General features: G+C 35.6%; 1 protein-coding gene across 1 annotated transcript in view; it reads right to left on the reverse strand.

Moving 5' to 3' along the window:
* The window catches only part of HHIP (hedgehog interacting protein), a 74,014-nt gene that overhangs the window by 41,465 nt on the left and 12,200 nt on the right, over window positions 1–20,349 (reverse strand). The window contains exons 3-4 of the mRNA XM_032186680.1: window positions 18,058–18,214; window positions 17,271–17,472 (exon numbers count right to left, since the gene is read on the reverse strand). Coding sequence (XP_032042571.1) covers window positions 17,271–17,472; window positions 18,058–18,214 — 359 coding nt within the window. The remainder of the gene's footprint in view (window positions 1–17,270; window positions 17,473–18,057; window positions 18,215–20,349) is intronic.

Genomic DNA, 20,349 nt, shown 5'->3' on the forward strand with positions numbered 1-20,349 from the left:
CCAACACCCTCCTGGGCTGTAGTAACAAGAGCACAGCCAGTAGAGCATGTGATGGCCCTCCCACTACTCTGCACTCATTGTCTGCACCTAGAGTACTGCATTGGTTTATGTAGGCTCCGCAGCAGCAGAATGATACTGCTACACCAGTATGAGGTCAGTGAAGGGTGGCAGAGGCTGGAGCATTTTTCCAACGTGGACAGACCAAAAGATCAGTGTTTGTTCAGCCTGGCAAAAGGAGGCTTTTGGAGCCTGCTTTGCAAGTGGAGCAGTAAAGTATAGCACCCAGTACAGATAATTACTAGTGATGGTCTAGGATTTTTGGCAAAACGTTTCTGTGGTAGCTATTGGAAAATCCTAGTCAGTCAAAGAGTTACTGATTTTGGCTATTGTTTGCAACTGTTACCCAAGTTCTGATAGTCCCAGAGTAGAAGACACATGAATACCTAATATCCCAGTACCGCCTGATTCAAACTAGATGGCTACACTTCCAGTTCACCTAACCCATGTAAAGACTTAATCTATCAAGTTATTATTTATCGTAGTTGTGGTGTACTAGACTTTTTTTTTTTTTTTTTTTTTTTTTTTTTACTGTTTTTACTAGAATTTCTACTCTTGACCTGAGAAGCTTTCTGAACAACAGTTTCCTTAACATTGAAAGAGGAATTCTGCATGAAATTCATGGCAGGGACTACAATCTGTAACTTGCATGTGCTGAGTAACTTCCTCAATCAGTAATGAGTCTCTTTTACCAAACAATATTTAATTTCTTGCACACAGTAGGACAGCCGGTCTCTTTAAGAGCATTGACTTATATGTGCCTTTGGAGCTGCTTCTCTAAATTTCACGTGTCTTACTGTATATTGTGTCCAGTATTTTACAATTTTACAACTGTCCCCAGAAGTATTTCTTGACAGTTCCTAGTCACAGTTGATAGCCTTGGAAATGCTTACTGTTGCATCTAACCCTCATATAATGCAGACTTTAGATGTGGGTCTGGCAGCCTAAATGAGTTCCCAAGTCACCCAGCTTTGCAGAATATTCAGAGTTTCTCATAAAAGATAATTTTGAGAGGTCTTAATTTTGCTCCCCACAGAAAAAAAAAAAGAAAAAAAGAAACATTCCAGACAAGGAATCTGAAGCACATATTAAAGGTGATTGATAGTTGTATAGACTATGATACTAGCAGAGCTAGGACCTCCTTGCAGCCAGTTTTTATAGAATCATAGATTTTTTTTATTGACATATGACCTGATTCCCTAACAGGAAGCCTACAACGGCCACTGTATTTTTTTTAGACAACGGGACAGTAAATTATGATAGTAAGAAAGCTAAAAGCAAATCCTTCATTAATTGGTGTTGAATCAAAACTATCAAAGCAGCAGCATTTAACAGAAAAGTGATTATGTTGCTTAAGTGTCATTCCTTTTATCAGTGACATTTCCATTTGTTAAACTTTTCAGCAGTGAAAGTGAGAATAAAAAGGCAATATTGCCTTCTCTGAAATTCATTACTTTACCCATTTCTCATAGATCTTATTTTTTTTTCCAACTTATATTTTTATATGCATTAAACAAGAACCCTTTTTAACCCTAGCTAACTTACTGAGTCTTGCTGAACTCCTGAGGATGCTGCTGATTGTGTAGTGACAGTGTTCATTCTCTGAAGTACTTCAAACCCTATTTTATACCGCTTAATATCTGCTTTTTTTGTAGTTGGATAGCTACCCTGAGTTGTCATTCATGCTTCTCAAATGTTTTTCAGGAGTAAATACAATAAGGTGAGAACTCTGTGTGTGTTTAAAGATTCTTCCTGAGGTACGTTATACTGAACGTAGTGTTGCATTTCATGACCTAGATTTATAAAATTTCTCTAGACTTCTTACCAATGTATACTAAACTTGTATCACCTAGTTAACTTCTGCCACCTAGTTAATCATGAACTCTTCAAATCATTAGTAAGCGTACTGAGAAGTACTACCCGATTTTCTAGAAAAAGAAGCCTTGATTATGCATTTTTTAATTATTTCCAAGATATCTGTCAATTATTTCTTCCATTTGTTTTTCACCTCCTGATTTGTCAGTATGCCAATTCTGGAGGCCTGTGTGAGGCATTAGTATAGAGCTGTTCTTCCTGAGTGCATTCTGAATCATAACAGGTTTAAGTTTTTATACTATGACTAGCATGTTCTCATACTTCTTTATTCAGAGACACTGTATAAAAACTTATAATAATCTAACCTATGTTATTCTTCATTATCTTACTAATTCTTTGACAGAATTATGCCTGTGGCAGCAAATTAACACTTAAGATGCTTTTCTGACTTAATTTTACAATTCCCTTAATTTTTCTCATGTAGGGTTTTTCTAGGTTCTCATTTCTTTGTAGTCTACGAGATGATCTTCAGAGCTCTTGTATAGCCAAGCTCACAGATATTGGTTATTTTTTTGTAAAAATAATTAGTACAACTTTGTTATCCCAACTGCTCTGATTTTCAGTTTTAATTTCCTTTACAGCACTTATTTTTTGGGTGTTTCCCACCACTTCTATCTCTCTCCTTTCTTCATGTCATCCCACAGTTAGAGAAACAGAAAACGTTAAACACAAACTATAGGGTTTGTCTTTCCCAGTCTCTCTTACGCAAGGAAATCCAGCTTTATCTTTTGCTTTTATACTCTGTTAGTCTAGTTAAGTAGCCTCTGCCAAAGACCGTCATCTAGGTTAAGGAAGTTCTTCTTTTATCACAATGTATTAAAAATTTCTTTATATTTTTCCCCATTTGTTCTTTAAATTTCCTCTCAAACCTCAGAATGTTGTTCTACCATAAATGTTTATGGGAAACTCCTACTTACTTTGCCAGTGAAACAATGGCAGGATATAACCCTTACTCTGGTGTTCTTAATTTATATTCTGCTCTATTAGTGTCGCTTGAGTTGGATTTCCATTTTATTATAGGATTATTATTTTTGGGGGGCCTGAACATTCCCTTGTACCTTGCTATATTTCTCACCTTCTTGATTCCTAATTGTTCCAGTATATACATACTTTCTCTGAGTCTAATAAGGTACTTTTAAACAACCTCCATGCTGCTTCTACGGATTTTAATTTCCTAACTTTCCCCTTCAGGCTATTTCTAACTTCCTCAATATAAAAATCTTCCTTTTTTGAAAAGTACTGTAATATTATTACCTCATGGTAGGATCCCACGGGAGGATGTTGAAGTTAATTATATTATGGTCACTTTTATTTAGTGGCTCAACCACGTTAACTTCCTGAATCAACTCATGTATTTACTCAAGACTTGCATCAAGAGTAGATTCTCCCTTTCAGTATTCCAAGAACTTTTGTAACAAGTGATTGTCTTTGGTGTCTGCACGTTATTCCAGTAATATACTGAGAAGGCTAAAAATATGTGCCTGTGATATACATGAACAAGTCACCAGGAAATATTTGTTTATTCAACGCACTTTTAAGAGTGTAAAAAGTCTAAAGGGCTTAATTGTCAGTGAAACCACATAGAGTTTTGTAAATTCAGAATTTGTTCTGTGTGCATTAATCAATCTGTATATTTAGTAGGTCAGTTACACATCTAACTCAGTGTTGAAATTCAGGTTTGTTCAGCATGAATGCTTACAGTTTAAATATCCTCTGATTATGTAAAGTCAACACATACAAATTACTGATTCTGAGAGCCTAAGCCCATTGAAACAGCTGTTGGTTCGTTATGTTATTATTTTTTTTCCCACGTAAACCTGAAACCCAAACTGTAAATCAATGATTTCATGATCTGTAGTAAATAGAAATTGTGACACCTTACAACTGAAAGCACATTACAGTGTCCAGCAATGTATCCCAAGTAATCAGTTGTTGTTAGGCTAAGATTCAACTGTAAACAAAAGTTGGTAATGAACTATATGGTAATTCTGAATAGCAGATTGAAATAGGGTTTGTCTTTGAACTAGATCCACTGCTTCTCTGAACTTATAAACATGACTTTGAAAGAATGTACACTGTTTTCCTGATTAGAAGTCCCTTTTCTTTTTTTTCCATTACTCATTTATTTCAATCCCAATTTTAAAATCTCACTCATTAGAAAAGCATTCTCTGTAACAGAAGTTGAAACAGAGATGTGTATTCTCATTCAGCACAGTACGAGACAGCTATTACTATTACATGTTACATGAACACTACTATTTGTAATAGACCAAATTTCTTTATTGTTTTAAGTCCAAATGTGATTACTCTTAAATGCAACCTTTACTTAGATTTGCCAAGTGAGAAATTTTTGCTTCATTAATGTTGTAACTTATGGTTCATATTTCCAAAGAAAGCTAAGAATAATTTCTGAATTGGTGTGTCTTGCTGACATAAACACAGTTAACTTAAAGTTTTTGCAGTTTCCAGGATTGTTTCACTTTTATAAAGCAGTAAAAGTATTCCACTCTTTCCATTTTTCTAGTACTATAAGAACCAAGAAAGCAGGAATTTGTTTAGCTCATTGGCTCCATTTATCCTGAGCCAAGACCATGATCTTGGAAACCCTTTAACTTGGCTGAATCCAGTACAAAGTTCTTTTCAAAAAGCCAGTGCAATTAGAACAACACAGTGTATGTTCAGTTTCAAAATTAAGACGATAAAGTTTCAAACAGCTAGAACTGAAACACAGAGTATCATGGCTTAGACCTTTAATCAGTTGAACACAAACCCTAATTCCACTGGTTTTTGATCAAATGAAGAATTGTGTAGTTGAGAACAGCATTAAAAAAGCTCTATTCTACTTTTTGCAAATGGACAGAACAATTAACACAAAACCCAAGGAAACATAATGGAAGAGTAGGAGCTTCTGTAAATGCTTCAGACAGAGTGATACTATAATACAAGAAATGTCTTTTGTACTCTATTTTGTCACTGGTTACTGCTAAATATACATTTGCAAAAAAATTGGTACATTTTGAACATGGTCTTTTGAAATCTGGTGCTTCATTTTTGGAGTTTTTTTTCTTTTTTGTTTTCCAAAACCTTTTCTTTATTATATATCTATTATATCAAACATGTGAATCAGATATGCTCTTCATTTGTTATGAAAACATCAATAATTGGTATTTTTATGAATTACAGCACCTAAGAAAGAAATCAAATTCAGTACTAAAGATTCTAGTTAATTGTGTCTAATTTTGCCTTTTAAATTGTTCACCAGTAATAAAAGTTTTATTTTTTTTTTCCTTTGAACAAAGGTAGGAATTCTCAGATCTTATAAAAAGATAAATTTTTAACTTTTAATAGCTCTACAATTGATAGTAGAGTAGTAGTTTCTTTCATGCATTTTTTTAAGCCATTCATATAAAGTGATTCAGAAGCTACTAGTTAGTCAGTAGCTAATTAAACTAATTTCCCTTAGACATTTGTCAGTGTTTTTCACTTAGAATACTTGTTCCTGGAAGTTGAAATATTTATGCAGAGAGTAAAATACAATTAATTTTATGCAAATTGATAAAATGCATATAGATTTTGTACAAAATAGTCTTATAACTATGCTCTGTTCTTTCAACTGCAGAACATATATTCATATACATAACACATTATTTCATAAGTGAAATTATTATAAGGTCTATGCAATTCATAAGGAGAAGGTATCCCTAGAAGAAATGCAAAATGTCGCAAGCTGCAAAATACTGGCATATTAAACTACAACAAAAACACAGTTTTGAATGCTTCTTCTTCAAGCACTTAATTTACTTCTAAATTAACTGATTCCTTTGTTTGTTTTTTACATTCAGAAATATAGGGATTTATCCATTTTAATCTGTGACCTTCCCCACCACACAGGCCTTTGGAGAAACATGGCGACTGGCTGCCAAATGGTTCTAATTTACCCTTGCGAGGGGCAGACTAGTGGAGGGGGTAAAAACTGACAAGAGACCAGTTTCTATTAGGCAGTTCCCTAATATTTGCTGCTTTGGGATTTGCCTGTTGATTCAAACTTTTGAAACAACATTTGGAACTTCACTCTATTTGGCAGGGCTGTATACTGTTTCAGTGACCTGTAAGTAACTGTAGGGGCAAATTTGTGTAATCTCATAGGTGGCTTGTTAAGTTTTATTTGATCTTACTGACTTATTTACGCATGCACACACATGCTTTTTAGATGAGACCACTGATTCTTGCTCTTTCCCTCAAAAAGTCACTGTAGCAATATTGTCCCGTCATATCCTGTAAGACAGTAACAGGGGAGCAAAACTGCAGTAATGGAACCTGCCAACATTGTGCATTGCCTTTCTTCTCGACTGAAATTCTATTTAGCTAGATCTGCAAAGCATTCAAGGTTTTACTGCCTGCATTAATGTACCTAGACTATGTTTTATACCTGATAAGCAGTCAGTAGTGCTTTTTTACATCTTCAGCTAGGCTCCTATGAAGTGTACAATATTATTTACATTTATAACGCACAATTAAGCATTCAAAATGTAAGGGAGAGGCATATGTTTTCTATAAGGAAGAGCTTGAAATGATGACCTTAAAGGAGCAAACTTCCTTCTAACATGGTTTCTCATGAAAACTGATTACACTTCCAAAATTATATGGGTAGTTCAAATTTAAGTAAGTACTACTTCTCTTAAGTAGTCTGATATTAAAAAAAAATTCTTCGTACTACCACTGTGACTCAGATCCATTCATCTATTAGCACTTCTTGTATGTTGTCTCTGGGCTGTTGAGAATCTAGCTGATAGAAATTCACAGATTTTTTAGGAATGACAAAATATAAAAGCCTTTGGTGAACTACTCCTTCTTTCAGGGCATTCAGTTAGCATAGAAGTAATGAGTATTACATAAATTAAAGTTGTTGCAATTCAGCTGTAGGGACTGAGATTCAATGCCAGTGAAGATAGATCAAGGTTTTAAAAAATATCTGCTGTAAATTAAAAACAAATGGTTGAAAGTATTTTGCAGACCTCTCTCCCACAGATCGTATATTCCATTTTCCAAATTAAATCTAAGAGAGAATATTACTTTATTGAGATTTATGGAATAATTTCTTTTAAAATTCCAGCAATATGAGAATACAGGCAGACACTGACAGGGCTGACAAAAATAAGTGTCAGCTACTAAATAGTTTCATCTTCTGGAGGATTTTTTTTTTCAGTAATGGGAAAAATTAGTTCTGACTTTTTTAAAACTAAAATTATATACAAACCATTAAATTAAGGACAGATCACTTTGTCCAATTTTAACTGCAAAGGGGATAAAATGGGTGGAAAACATGATAATATAGCAGTGATCCATTGAAGGAAGTGTTCCTCCTGCAGTTCAACTTGCTGAGCCTGTCTAAGGAATAGGACTTAAAAGCTTGTGAGAAAACGTGTAAGAGGATATAGAGGAAAATTGTTCTGTGGCATCTGGGAGAAGTACATGTAGGCAGAGCAGTTGGGCCGTATTAACTATGAAAGCATGTATGTTATTCAACTCTGGTTCTCTCTGAAGAAAAAGAAATGACCTGTTTTCTATAAGGCATAGTACAAGGGTTATACCAGAGGGAATCACATAGCTCTGATGGACAGGAAGGTACACAGAAGTCCCAAGGACACTGGGTACTGTTTCTGAGAGCTCCAATCCGTATTCAAGAACCTCATTACAGAATTTGGGGTGTCCAAGAGCTTAAAAGGATGATGAATCTTGGAGCCTTAGTGGACTGTTAAGCCTCCTCCCATTAAAGAAAAACATGTGGTTGAAACTGTGTTGGCTAAAAACCACGGAATTTTCTGCGTAACTTTATTCCTTCTTTGCCATTTTGTGTTGGATATCATGATCTGCCTGTTATATTTCAGCAAATGCAATAATTTTCTTTTAATTAGATAATTACCATGTTTCTCATTGGTTTTGATCACTTCTAAATTCAGCTTTTGGTTTTAACAAATGCAGTTTCAGAAGATGATGGATTTTTGCATTTTTAAAACCGCTAAATGTTCAAAAAGGATTTGTACACATAACAAAATTAAAGTAGGGATTATCTAGCACTGTGTGTGGGATACAGCTATAATCTATACAGTGCATGGAAAAGAAACTGGCACTCTCAATTGCACTACACACATCTCAGTAATAACAGGGTATGAGGCATACAATTTCATGGAACACCCACAATGAAAATTATTCTTTCCAAACAGAGAATTGTTTTGGAATAAGTTAGGTTAATTGGCACCATGGGATTCCTCTCAAGGAAACACAGAACATTAAAATCTACACATGTGCATGTAAAATGATAAAGTATTATCTTCTTTCCCCTCTCAGCTCCTCAAATCTAAGACACGCTACCCAAAATCAACAGAAACAATTATGTTTTGTTGATTCAAATTTCCTTAGAATAAACTGGCAATTCTTCATCTGGTCAGCTTACAACCTGAGAGTCACTGCTGCACTGTTCCACAACTGCTAGCTTGGGTATGGTTATCTGCTTCATTCTCTCACACAAAAATAGACGCCTCTAGAGCATTTGGCACATGCTTTACAGAATTGTAAGAATCTTTATTTTCCTTGCAGGCGACATAGCTATATCATGATAAGATAACAGCCTCTTTCAGAGGACTATTGTGCGCCCTTTAGGATTAGAACCAAAATCTACAAATGGTTAATGGGAAATCCAGGCATATTTCACGGTCATTATGCAGTCCTCAGTTAAAACACTGACTGTATTTTACAGTTTCTGAATGCAGTTGAAAGTATATTAAGTCTTCACAAAAGTATTATCAACCTCTCAAAATCGTAATTATAAAAAGGACTTATGACTAATAAAGAAAAAAAATCCTTTTAATGGAGAAGGCTGAATTCTCGTGCAGGCTGTTAAGTGTTGTGCTGTGTGCATTTGACTATTTCATTAATGTTTAAGGTCATCATAAACGAGGACTTTGGTTTTGGCTTGTTTTAAAATGTCCTTTACTTTGAAATTTGGGCATACATACAACTCAACCATTATTTGTTTCCTAGCCTTCTACCCAAATTATGGCAACACATTTAAAACTAACTAATTGTGTGATTCCTAGTGGTCAGGTCACAGATGAGGTGTGGCCACAGACATGCTGTCTGTGTGTGTGTTACAAGTCTGGCCGAATCTGCTCTGGCCTCTTGAATGAATGAGAAACTGCTGTGTCCTGTGACCCCAGATGACTTCACATGTAAGTCCTGTGCTGAAGAACAGCCTTCGTCACTTCCCAACCTGCAGTCAAAAATTGAGGTGTATATTGATTGCCATGTCATTTTTTGCCCAGCCTCAGAAGAAAAGCAGCACCATGTACAACACAGCATTTCAGCTTCTCACCAAAGACATTCCAGAGCCTGCCATTACATTACTCTGAAATAGGAGTTCCAAGAAACCAAAGAATACCCCAGAACTTACCATTCTTCTATGCCAATAATATTATTTCCTTTGCCACTCTGCCTGGGCCTACTCACATATCTTAAACTGACTTACTATTTAATTATTCTCTATTAGGAGTACAGGAAAAAGACAGCAAATAGAATTTACACTTAGCATAGGTGGAATTAATTCTAGAATGAAATGAAAATTAAATCTTACACTAACCATAACAGGATATATGTCATATTTATATTCTATACTATAACATTATTATTTTAGAAGACTATCCATGTTCTTTGTAGAGAGATGTGAGCTTGGTCTGGCAGACCAAAGTGGGTTTACTTTCCAGAGTTTTCATAGACAATGCTTCTGAATAACTCTGAAGAGTTGCAGGCCCACTAGGTTGCAGAAGGAAGAAATTTAGATAGGATCTCCCAATCCTCCTCCCGGTCCTAAAGTCTGGAGAGAAATACACCCTTTTCATTCCATGCACCAAAATAATCCCCTGTTTGAGAGTAATTGGTCACAAATTTAGTAGCTACTATAAATTTAGCTTTCCAGGGAATAGATGGCAGAAGATTACCTTTGCCAGGAGTATAAACTATTGCTTAATGAAGCAGAGCCCAGCTTGTTCTGTGGTGTCAAGGCAAAGATGAAGCTTAAGAAAGCTTCATTGACTACATCCTAATCCACACAGGAATTCAGAAGAAAATAAATTCATTAAAATTAATTTGTGTGCAAGAGAGGATTACTATGAATTGTGTCTTTTGTCAGTAACATAAATCCTGTCTATACTGATGGACAACGTATGCGCTAAGTGAGGTTTTGTGCCTCAACATGATGAAAAATTGTATATACCCAGTCTCAAGAGTAAAGTGTAGGAGGCTTTAGAAATGATAAAATTGAGCATAGAATTTAGCAAATAATACAGTCAATCTGATTCTATTCACACACTAAGGTTTAAATAGATTTTATCACTAGTTTCTTGTAGTTTTCTGTAGCAGCACTCCTCACTGCAGAGGCAGTGCAACCTATTGTAAGCTCCATGAAATATGTTGTGTCAGTGCTGGAGGTAGTAGTATTTTCTTTTCTGTGTTTGATTTGCATTTTATACTGAATGATCTGAGGAATGTGAAATTATGTAATTAAAAGTTATGTTGTGATGCAAACGCACTTGAAGGCATAGTAAAAGTTTCACTACTAGTCCTGCATTCCTGCAAAAAGCTGCCTATGGTGACAAGGTACTCATTTCACCCTGAGAAGCTCTGGAATAATTGGTTGTAGCACCACAGTTAGCAGATTTAATATCTGAAGGGCTACTTTCATAGTCTTATGCTGTCCCTGAAAATTGTTATGGGTGGAAAAAGGGTTTACTGCATGTTCCATGCCACTCCTCATCGCATCACCTTGAAAATCCTTTCCTGTATACCCACTCATAGACAATTCCTGTCTGAATCACTGGATCACTTATGAGTAAGACTTTGTAGGACTGCAAGTAATTGTGCTCTGATATAAAAACCAACCAACATACAGTAAGGAATATATCTTACTTATAACAGTTCTTGAGACTGTTACTCAGAAACATGCTATGCATGTGCATACACTTAAAATAATGGTTGTTGATATTTATACATATTTTCATTGTAAAGAGAATTGGCTGTTAAAATATTTACAAGGAATTATATAGGAATATAGCATTTAAAAAACTTTGGAGTTAAACACACACAGTTAGTTTTACTGATTATTTGAAAGTAAGATAAAATAAAAAGGTTAATGTGGCTTAGGATTTAGGGGAAGTTTCTGTTAAAAATTAAGTGCTTGTGACAAGGAAAACCATAGTCTTAGAGCAGAGAAGGTGACTGAAGTCAAGGAGTCAAGTATTCTTAACATTAATCTTAAATCCTATTTCACTGATATTTTCTGTCCCTTTTCCCTTCCCTTCCTTCTCCTGCCCTGCCCTTTCCTTCCTCAAAGCCTTTGCCATTTATCACAATATGCCCATGAGATGAACTATGAACACTTTACTAGTTCAAGAGAGAAAAAAAATCTCTACACAAGTAAAAGTGGTAGTTCCATAAGGGCAGTTTTAAGTTTTTACCCCATTTTGCAAGGGTTTCTACTCTAGGAACAATGTTTGCAAAGGCCAACAAATTGCAGCCCTCCTTGCTGGCTGTATGATCTATGACCCCACAGACAGCAGATACATACCAGAACAACACAACATCTACAGTTACAGGCAACAACAGTAACAGTATACTCAAAATTACTTAAGGATCAGAAATGACAAGCAATGAACATGAAGCCCAAGTGAAATACTGTACTTCAAGAACTAATTCAGTCAGTGGATTTATAAATAGGAAAGTACCAAGTAGATAACAGGGACCTAATCTTACCATTGATGGTCATGAGATGTAAACTTGGCTCTTGTGTATGGTTCTGAGGTCCTTCATTTTAAAAGGATGTTGAAAAAATGGAATGATTGTAGGGAAGGACCACAAAAAAGCTTTAATGACTGGACGAAGCTCTCTACAATGACAGCCCTAAAGGCACTTAGCTTTTCAGAAAGTATATTGATAGGTGATTACAGTGTGTGACTCCTAAGAGAAGCAATAGGCTCTTCCTTTTTTGTTGCCAAATCACACTTGGATGCTTTCCAAACAATATACTTTAGACCAATATATGTTATTGAGCTCAGGAGACAAGAGAGTGAGTGAAAATTAATGTAATAGGTTATGCTATATTTTATGGTGGCTTCTACTGATCTAATGGCTTCAATATCTAAGGAAATAATATGGTTAATAACATAAAATACAGCCACAGGAGTGAGGAAATTTGGAGAGATGCTAGCGTATTTTTCAGCATTTTTCTGTAAGTTAGATATACTCTGCAGTACAAGGGGACTGATCTGATAATAACATGTTCAGCTTTGCTACAGCTCATTAAATTCAAATATTTCAAATATTTTGATGTATTTTAATTTTTTTTTCTGCTGAATGCATTATGGGCTAAATTCCTATTTGCTTGATGCATTTAATTATTTTGTTCAACATTTTGACAATATATTCAGATAATCAGGACTTTTTCTTGAAAGCTAATTAAGGGTTCCTTAAACACCTGTGAAATCAAAGTACTACCATTATTAATTCAACAGCTTTTCACACAAACTTTACACCTCCGTTCTACTTGGGAATAACTTAAGACAAAGAAAACTGCACTGAAAGTCAGTCCAAAAGAATAATAATAATGTTTTCATATTAAAATTGTCTTTCCTACATAATTTTGAAGGAACAACTGTAGAGTATTGCTGTGTGACTGACACCTGTCTTCACAACATAATGGTGAAGTAAATTCAACAGATCAAGGAAGCAGACTTTTAGAGTATGGTTATTTTTTCAAGTAATGCTTACCCTATTCCCCTTCATACATGCCACATATTGAGGGTACTTTGCTATGTCAGTGGGCACAGGTGATGCAATCAGAGAGTATTTTCTTTACTTTGCTGGAATATATATTCCTAAATGTTTGAGCCCAGATGGATGTCCTAGATTCAAGTTACAGGTGCATGCCCCTTATGTCTTTACTCACCTTTGGGGCAAGACTGAGGTACACAGCTCCCTCCTTTTCACTACATTCTTGAGATAGAGAAGAAAAGGCCGAAAGTGACAGGAAGGACTTGGCCAAGTGCCTAATCCATCTGCATGTAGTGCACCACTTATGTAGCCAGTGTGACCTAAAATAAGTTGGGGAGGGCCAAAGATGCTGAATTAGCAACTTCTTGATTAAGATCCATCCATGTGTTCCAACAACTCAGTTGAAAAATAAAAGATCAAAAAGGCATCCCTGATAACTGTGCTGTCAAGAGGGATTAGCAACTGGGAGATGTGCAAAGAAGAATTGTTTCTTAGAGCTTCAGAACATTTTTTTTTAAGGGATTCTGCATCTTATTTCTGCTAGTAGGACATCCAGGAAGAACAAAATACAATCATCAAGGCATCTCTCTTATGAAGTACTTCGACATGTTTGCACTAATTCCTCTGAGATGCTGACAACATATAAAATTGGCACTTCTTCTCTTTTACTTGAAATTCTAAAAATTGAATCACCTGCCAAGAATCACTTGCCAATAGGTTTTGTTGCAACAATGATTTTTATGCAGAGATCCCAATGACTTCAATGGCCATTGGAAGTTAATGGAACAATAAAACATGCATCAGGTTTTGCCGCTCTTCTTACTTAATTTCCATTTATATTCACATGGAATAGGATAGGACTATTCCTAAATTACACCTTCACAGGAGCACTTCACTGCCAAGGAACAACTCTAGGTAATCCTATCTGTGTGCTTAGGTTAGGAAAACCAGGGAAGAAGCCTATGGAGCTCATTTGCAGCTACATCGGGGTTCCAAATGAATTTAATCAACACAAGGACCATTAGTTCCACTACAGAGACAAAATAGCATCATTTTATGACAGTATCATGGCTGAATCCTACACAATGCAGTCCCTTCTCTTCCTCTTTTCTTGGTATGCTGTTTCCTTCCTTATCTGACTGCCAGTGCTGTGATGAGGGAAGTGATGTTAATGAGGTCAGAACTAAAGGCCAAGATTATTTTATGAAGGATATATCTTATTTTTGTTTATATCTGTCTGAAGATAGTTTTAAGAATATTCTTTGGAAAATCATGATGCAACAGACTTGGTACTCTGTGACAATGTAATAATTTTATCACCCCAAAATTTCCTCTTGATATTAGAAAAAAAAAAAAAAAAAAAGAGAAAGTCATCCACCACTATTTTACTCCATCCATCAACACAAGAAATATCTTCTTGGGATAGCTGTCCAAAACACTTTTCAGAGGTATCAGTTTATATTACCTGTCATTCAACCATAGCTGTATTTTTATTTTTATTTACTACACAACTGACATCTAAGAAAGTTTGAAAAAATATTTGACTATTGTCAGTAGAGTTAAGTATTTGTTAGTATTTCACATACAAGTACAAAATGGAAAGAAACTGCTACCTTTAGTATTGGATATAAAAGAAAAATTACACACTTAAAGTCCTAATTCAATATTTTTACGGAAAAGGAATAATTTGCCTTGTCTTGCTACCATTGCTCCAAGCTTTGAAAAAAGGTGAAGAGTTTTTGTTTATTTCAGTGAACAGTCTTGATGTTAAGTCAGGAATAACGTTGTGTGGATGATCTTACACAGGAACTGACTAGATGTTTGGATTAACATCTATGAATGTGTGTAAATGAAGAGAGAATTAAAAAAATACACAACATGTTACCTTGGCAAAACATTTCACTGCAACATATGGGCCAGAGTTTGACAACTAAAGGACTTTGGGGACAACTAAAACTTTGTTAATTTCATTTTACTTTTTCACTTGCATTGCTATATGAGAATAAGGCATGTTGGGCAAAATGTATGCATACAACTTAATCTACTTTACATTAGAAGCATGTCTGAACTAGACACAGAAGAGACATTCTGTGATTTGCACACCTTGCATGTGGATGCAATGTTTTTCATGGTGTCTTTGTAAATTGCTGGCTGCAGACTATCTGCACTGCCAGCTAGAGAATTGTCTATCCACATAGTATTCTCCATTACCAATTTCTAGTTTTAAACTGTATAAAAGGCAAATAAAATCAAATTTCCATCAAGTACTTTATTTTGATAAAATAATTAGAATAGAATAGAATAGAATAGAATAGAATAGAATAGAATAGAATAGAATAGAATAGAATAGAATAGAGCAAAACAGAACAGAATAGTTCAGTTGGAAAGGACCTAGAAAGATCCCCTAGTCCAACCGTCTGACCACTTCAGGGCCAACCAAAAGTTAAGGTGTGTCATTGAGGGCATTGTCCAAATGCCTCTTGAACATTGACTGGCCTGGGGCTTGAACCACCTCTCTAGGAAGCCTGTTCCAATGTTTGACCAATTATTACTTTAATCACAGTGGTCTTGTATCCTTGTAGGTAAAGGACAATAATTATAGCAATCAGGCTGCAGGGGATAAACATAAAAATGTTTGAGAACCCTTGTTTTAAAACTACCATTTGGGTTATGTGGTTTTTGTTTTATTCTATTTATTTATTTACTATTTTATATAATGTACTAATTCCTCAAATTCTTTTCCATTCCTCTTTCCATTTAAAAGCTGGTGTTTTGCTTCTAGGCACATTCCCTTTCTCCTTATCTGTGAAGTACATAAAGCCTCTGTTCTTGCCAGCCTGCATTAAACACTGCAATACAATTATCCTTAAGCACTGGACTGTTATCTGAGGGAACTGAATTAGACTTTCTAGCTAAAAGAACATCACATTATTTACACAAAATGTTATAGTTGAAACAGATTCACTTTAGAGTATTATATAATGGTTAGGGTAGTAGAGACTAAAAAGATCAGGTCACTGATTTAAAACAGAACAAGAAGTTGTGTCTGAATTGGAGGGTAGCTGTTGAAGGTCTTCCCAGCTAGGCTATTGCCTATTCAGAAGCATGGAAAATCAGTTTTGCATTTAGTCTTGCTTCTGAGTTCCAGCTGGAAAAGCTTCCTCAAGGAAGGTTTATTTGGGGCTGAAAGAAGTTCTGCAGAAAGTTTCAGTGTCAGTTTTTCACAAGCACAAGCTATCAGAATTTTCACATAAGAAATACAAACCAGCTTTAAATTGGTTTTCAAAAAGATCCCTCATAGGATGTCTTTTGGTTTGGTATCTTGGACATAATGGCAAGAGGCAGAAAGGGAAGTGTTCAAGAAATCACAGTGTCATATAAATTGCTTCTTTTCCTTTAAAAAGTGTAATATATTCCATTTATCTCTTGTTTCGGCATAGAACAAAACCATTTCCCTCAGAAAAGGCTATCTTAAATTAGCTTAGTGATCTTATAGCTGAAATACAAAATAACGAGTTAGCATGTGCTATGCATTTTAAATATCTTGAATATAGTTTGCCACAAGTATTATTTAAAATTACTGTGTCAATAGTATGTCAGTATACTTTTTATCCATGACATCCGATTGTGACTGATCTATACAAAACCTCGTTACAATTTAAATTTGTTGTTTATATCTGCATTTTACTTGTATTACCACTCTAAAATGTGACAAGAAATCATCATGGAACAACACTTAAGACATTTCATGACTAAAATATCAGCCAATATACTTAGGAGTTTTCCAGTAGAAGTCAGCCCATACCTAGATTTGATTTCTTACCTCCACCCTCGCATGGATTCCCATCATTGCCCATTCACAATCATGCCCCTGACCACGAAAGCCAGAAGCAGTCTAGCCATTAAGCATCACAAATGCTGCTGCACCAATACACCCACATGTTCGAATTTAGTGTCAGTGACTTTTTATGAGCATCTCAAATATGAACTGTTTGGTGGCAGCCTCCCATCAAGGACAGCTTGTGTCCCACCTGTGGCTGAGCCAAGAAGGAGCGAGCAGCCCTGCCCCTCTCCCGGCATCCCCAAGCCTTCCCCAGGCCCTCTCCTGTCCCTGGCTCCCGGGGCCTCACCGAGCACCCGCAGGTCAGGTGATGCTCCAGGCCAAACTTGCTCCCACTGGAATCACAGTGAAACTCAACCAAAGTCAGTAGAAATGAGCACATAGGGTGAAAATACAAACATAATGCTACGTGTTGCCGGTGTTGCATAGTTTCTTCCAAATTTGAAGTGAGGAAAAAATGAAGGGAAAGAGAAAAATGTGAAGACAGTTGCTATCTTTTCTCTTTGTGAATTAAGGAAGAGTTTTCATTTCTTTGCTAGATAGAGCTGTTGTGACTGTTGTCCTTACTCTTCTTTTTATTATGTAAATTAAAATAATTTCTGAATAAAAGTTCCTTCCCTTATTCCCCATATACAGGCTAAAATATAAACAGAAAGAGATAAGTAAAAATTCCAACCTTTATTCCACTCTGAACAAGCTTGTGTATATCCAAAAAAGGTTCCTTGATTATGTCTCCTTCAGGACTGAAAATCTTCACGTATCCTTCTTTTTCAAGTATAAAGAGGCGATGAGATCCATCCCCACAATGTACTGCTCCAACAGGCTGCCTTAGTCCACTCACAACCTCCTGAATACAGAAGCAGTTGTGCTTGTGTTTTCTAAAAAAATTTGAAAAAAACAGTGAGAAATTTCTTCTTTCTTGTAACCATGACACAACAATGTCCCTAAAAGATAAAATGACTGCTCTGTAATGATAGTACAAACACAGTCATACAACTCAGAATAAATTGTTTCCTTGAATGTATGCACACAGATAATACTGAAAATGAATTTACGCTTCACTCAAGCAAAATTTGTCTTGTATACAAGAGAAAATTAAGTCATTTTAAATCTAAAATGTAGAGGAATAGCTAAAACATGGTAAAAGAGAAAACAATTTATAAATAGAAAAATTCTACAGTACATTCCAGCAATTCCACAATTTGCCAAAATTTGGCTTTGAAAGTCCATTAACACCTTATTAGTAACTTAAATATCAAATGTTACTGAATGTTACTGCAATATTGAAGCTAATGTAACTTTCTCTTTGGACGTACGCTAGCTGCAGCAAAAGAAAGTACCATCTGGAAAACACAGCTGCTGAGCATAAGCACAGACTGAGCTGGTTCACTGTGAAAACCACAGGCTTTGGTTTTTGTTTTTGTTTTTGTTTTTCAGATTAAACAGCATTTATCTTTATGAACCTGCTGATCTCTTCCTCTTTGTCATATTCTTCCATGTGGTCCAGGGAGTTAGAAGCTGGCCCTCGCACTTGTTTTCTTGGAAAATCTGGAAAGCATACACCACCATCTTTTCTTGCATAGTAAAAGCAAAACTCATCAGCTGTAGTTTGGAGAAAACCTTAAAAATGCAAAAGAGCATACAAATATTTAGTGTGTTGTCATGTCTGCAGTTTTGTGCCGTCAAACTAATCTTTAAATAGATTATATTCTGAGTGGAAAAAGAAGTGGTTTTAAACAAAGTACTATCTTCAAAAAAGGCCTGCTCTGAATAAATACAAACTGACTATTACCTTTTATAGTTTTTTAATTTGTATCTGTAGTAAACTTTATTTTCAGTGTGCATAAATAAGAAAAAAAACAATTAACTCAAAATGACACTACAGTTACTCATAAAAAAAAATGAAGGGACAAAATTCAGAGTTAAGGCTGTCATATATTTTTTCCTGATTTTAACCCTACTAATGAAGTGTAATATATGCTGTAAAATAGCTTGAGCAACTTTCATTTAACTTTTTTCTTGCTTTAAGCTTTGCATCTTATCCCTTTTATATTGCTTTAGCAGAACTCAGTATCTTTTGCTACTCTCTGTCATCCCCAAAATATAATGAAAATGGTAGCTCTTCCCTGATTTAATAGCAAAAAAGTGGCTTGTAGTAAAAACTTTGGTAAAGACTTCTGTAAAAGACATGCAGTAAAGACTTTGTGGAATGCTGGCACCAGACATCAGTCGGAGAGGTGAATAATTAGTTGTCTCAGAAAGCAAGAAGTACTGCTTAAAACTGCACCTTGTTGACATGCAGCTGGCCTCTGGTTGACTCCTGACAGTGCCGTGGGTGAAGGCAGTGTCCCATCGCAACGTCTACTTCCTCGGCCCCCAACCCTGAGAAAAGGGACGTGTCTCATGCTGCATTGGAGCTGGCTTTAAGCTGGCTTGGATGAAGGGTGGTCTTTAGGTTTTAGGTTAAAATGGGAGGGAGTTTGAAGACAAGGGAAACAAGATGTTGGTAAAACAAAAGCCTTTGAGGAAAATCCCTGCCACTGCAGATACTATGCTATGTTTAATGACAGCAAAAATATCTTTCTGTCCAAAAACCTTTTTCTAGTAATTTCCATCCAGTTTGTAATCATTAATATTGAATCTAAGATAGAATTTGGCTAGTTACATATGCACTGTTTTACTAAAACAGATGTTAATACAATGTGTCTTAAGACACCTTTATTGCTCTTAGCGTTATTGGCACAATGTTAGGATGTACTACAGTCCAAGACCTAACTGATGGAATACACAAAATTAGCACTTAATTGGAATTAGAGGCCTAATTTATGCATGGCTTTACCACTTGTGAATAATGCAGTAATCCATAGATCTTGCCCATAAAACCTCTGGCTTACAACTTACAATAAGAGCTGATCGGGGACAGCTGTGTTTCTTTGGGAAATGCCAATTTCTTAAAAGCAAAGGTTTTTCAGAAACGTTATCAGTTTTGACAAAATTTTAGTTAAAATGCTGTTTCTGGTCCAAGATGAAACTTCTGGTCTAAATGAAAAAGAGAGAAACAGACAGCAAATCTCGTATCACTATACTCCAATGTCTTGTAATTAGGGTGTTTCATTAGGAAGAGGAATATTCAGGTCAATGCCCCTCATCTGTCAGGCAAGAGTTTGACCCTAAGTCTCCCATTTCCCAAGTAAATGTCCTAACAACCGCTTTATTAGCTATCCTGGGGTGGTCTCTCTGTGGCTTTCTTCATGGAAAATTTCGAAAGAGTTCAATTTCTTCCTTATGTGGAATAGGAAAATTTTTTAGATCCCAGAATTTTTGTGGAGTGGAAAGCCTTTCCCACCCAACTATACTTCTTTTCATATGCATCTTCCTTTAAAAATATTGGACAAATAACATGACAAAGCCTGCCTTTGGCTTCTATAAAATAGTATCTGGAAACACATGGTAGTGTGTTGTGGTATAAAAGTTTAATTACCATGATTTGAGCTTCAGTAAATATCATCTCTGAGGAGCTGGTTTTAATTTATAGCAGTTATTTGGAGAAAATGTGAGATACAATTTCAAGTGGAACAACTGAAGAGGAACTCTGATATAATCATGGACTGGTATTCCAAGGCTTTGTAGATATAATGCCAAAATCAAAGGTAATCTACAATCTTGGTGTTGAATTATTTGACTTAAGAATACATAGTTTTCTCTTCAGCGATTTCTTTCTCTAGGCAAAGGAGATCATTACAGAATATGCAACA

Source organism: Aythya fuligula, chromosome 4 (genome assembly GCF_009819795.1).
Source record: "Aythya fuligula isolate bAytFul2 chromosome 4, bAytFul2.pri, whole genome shotgun sequence".
In the NCBI taxonomy this organism is placed as follows: Eukaryota; Metazoa; Chordata; class Aves; order Anseriformes; family Anatidae; genus Aythya; species Aythya fuligula.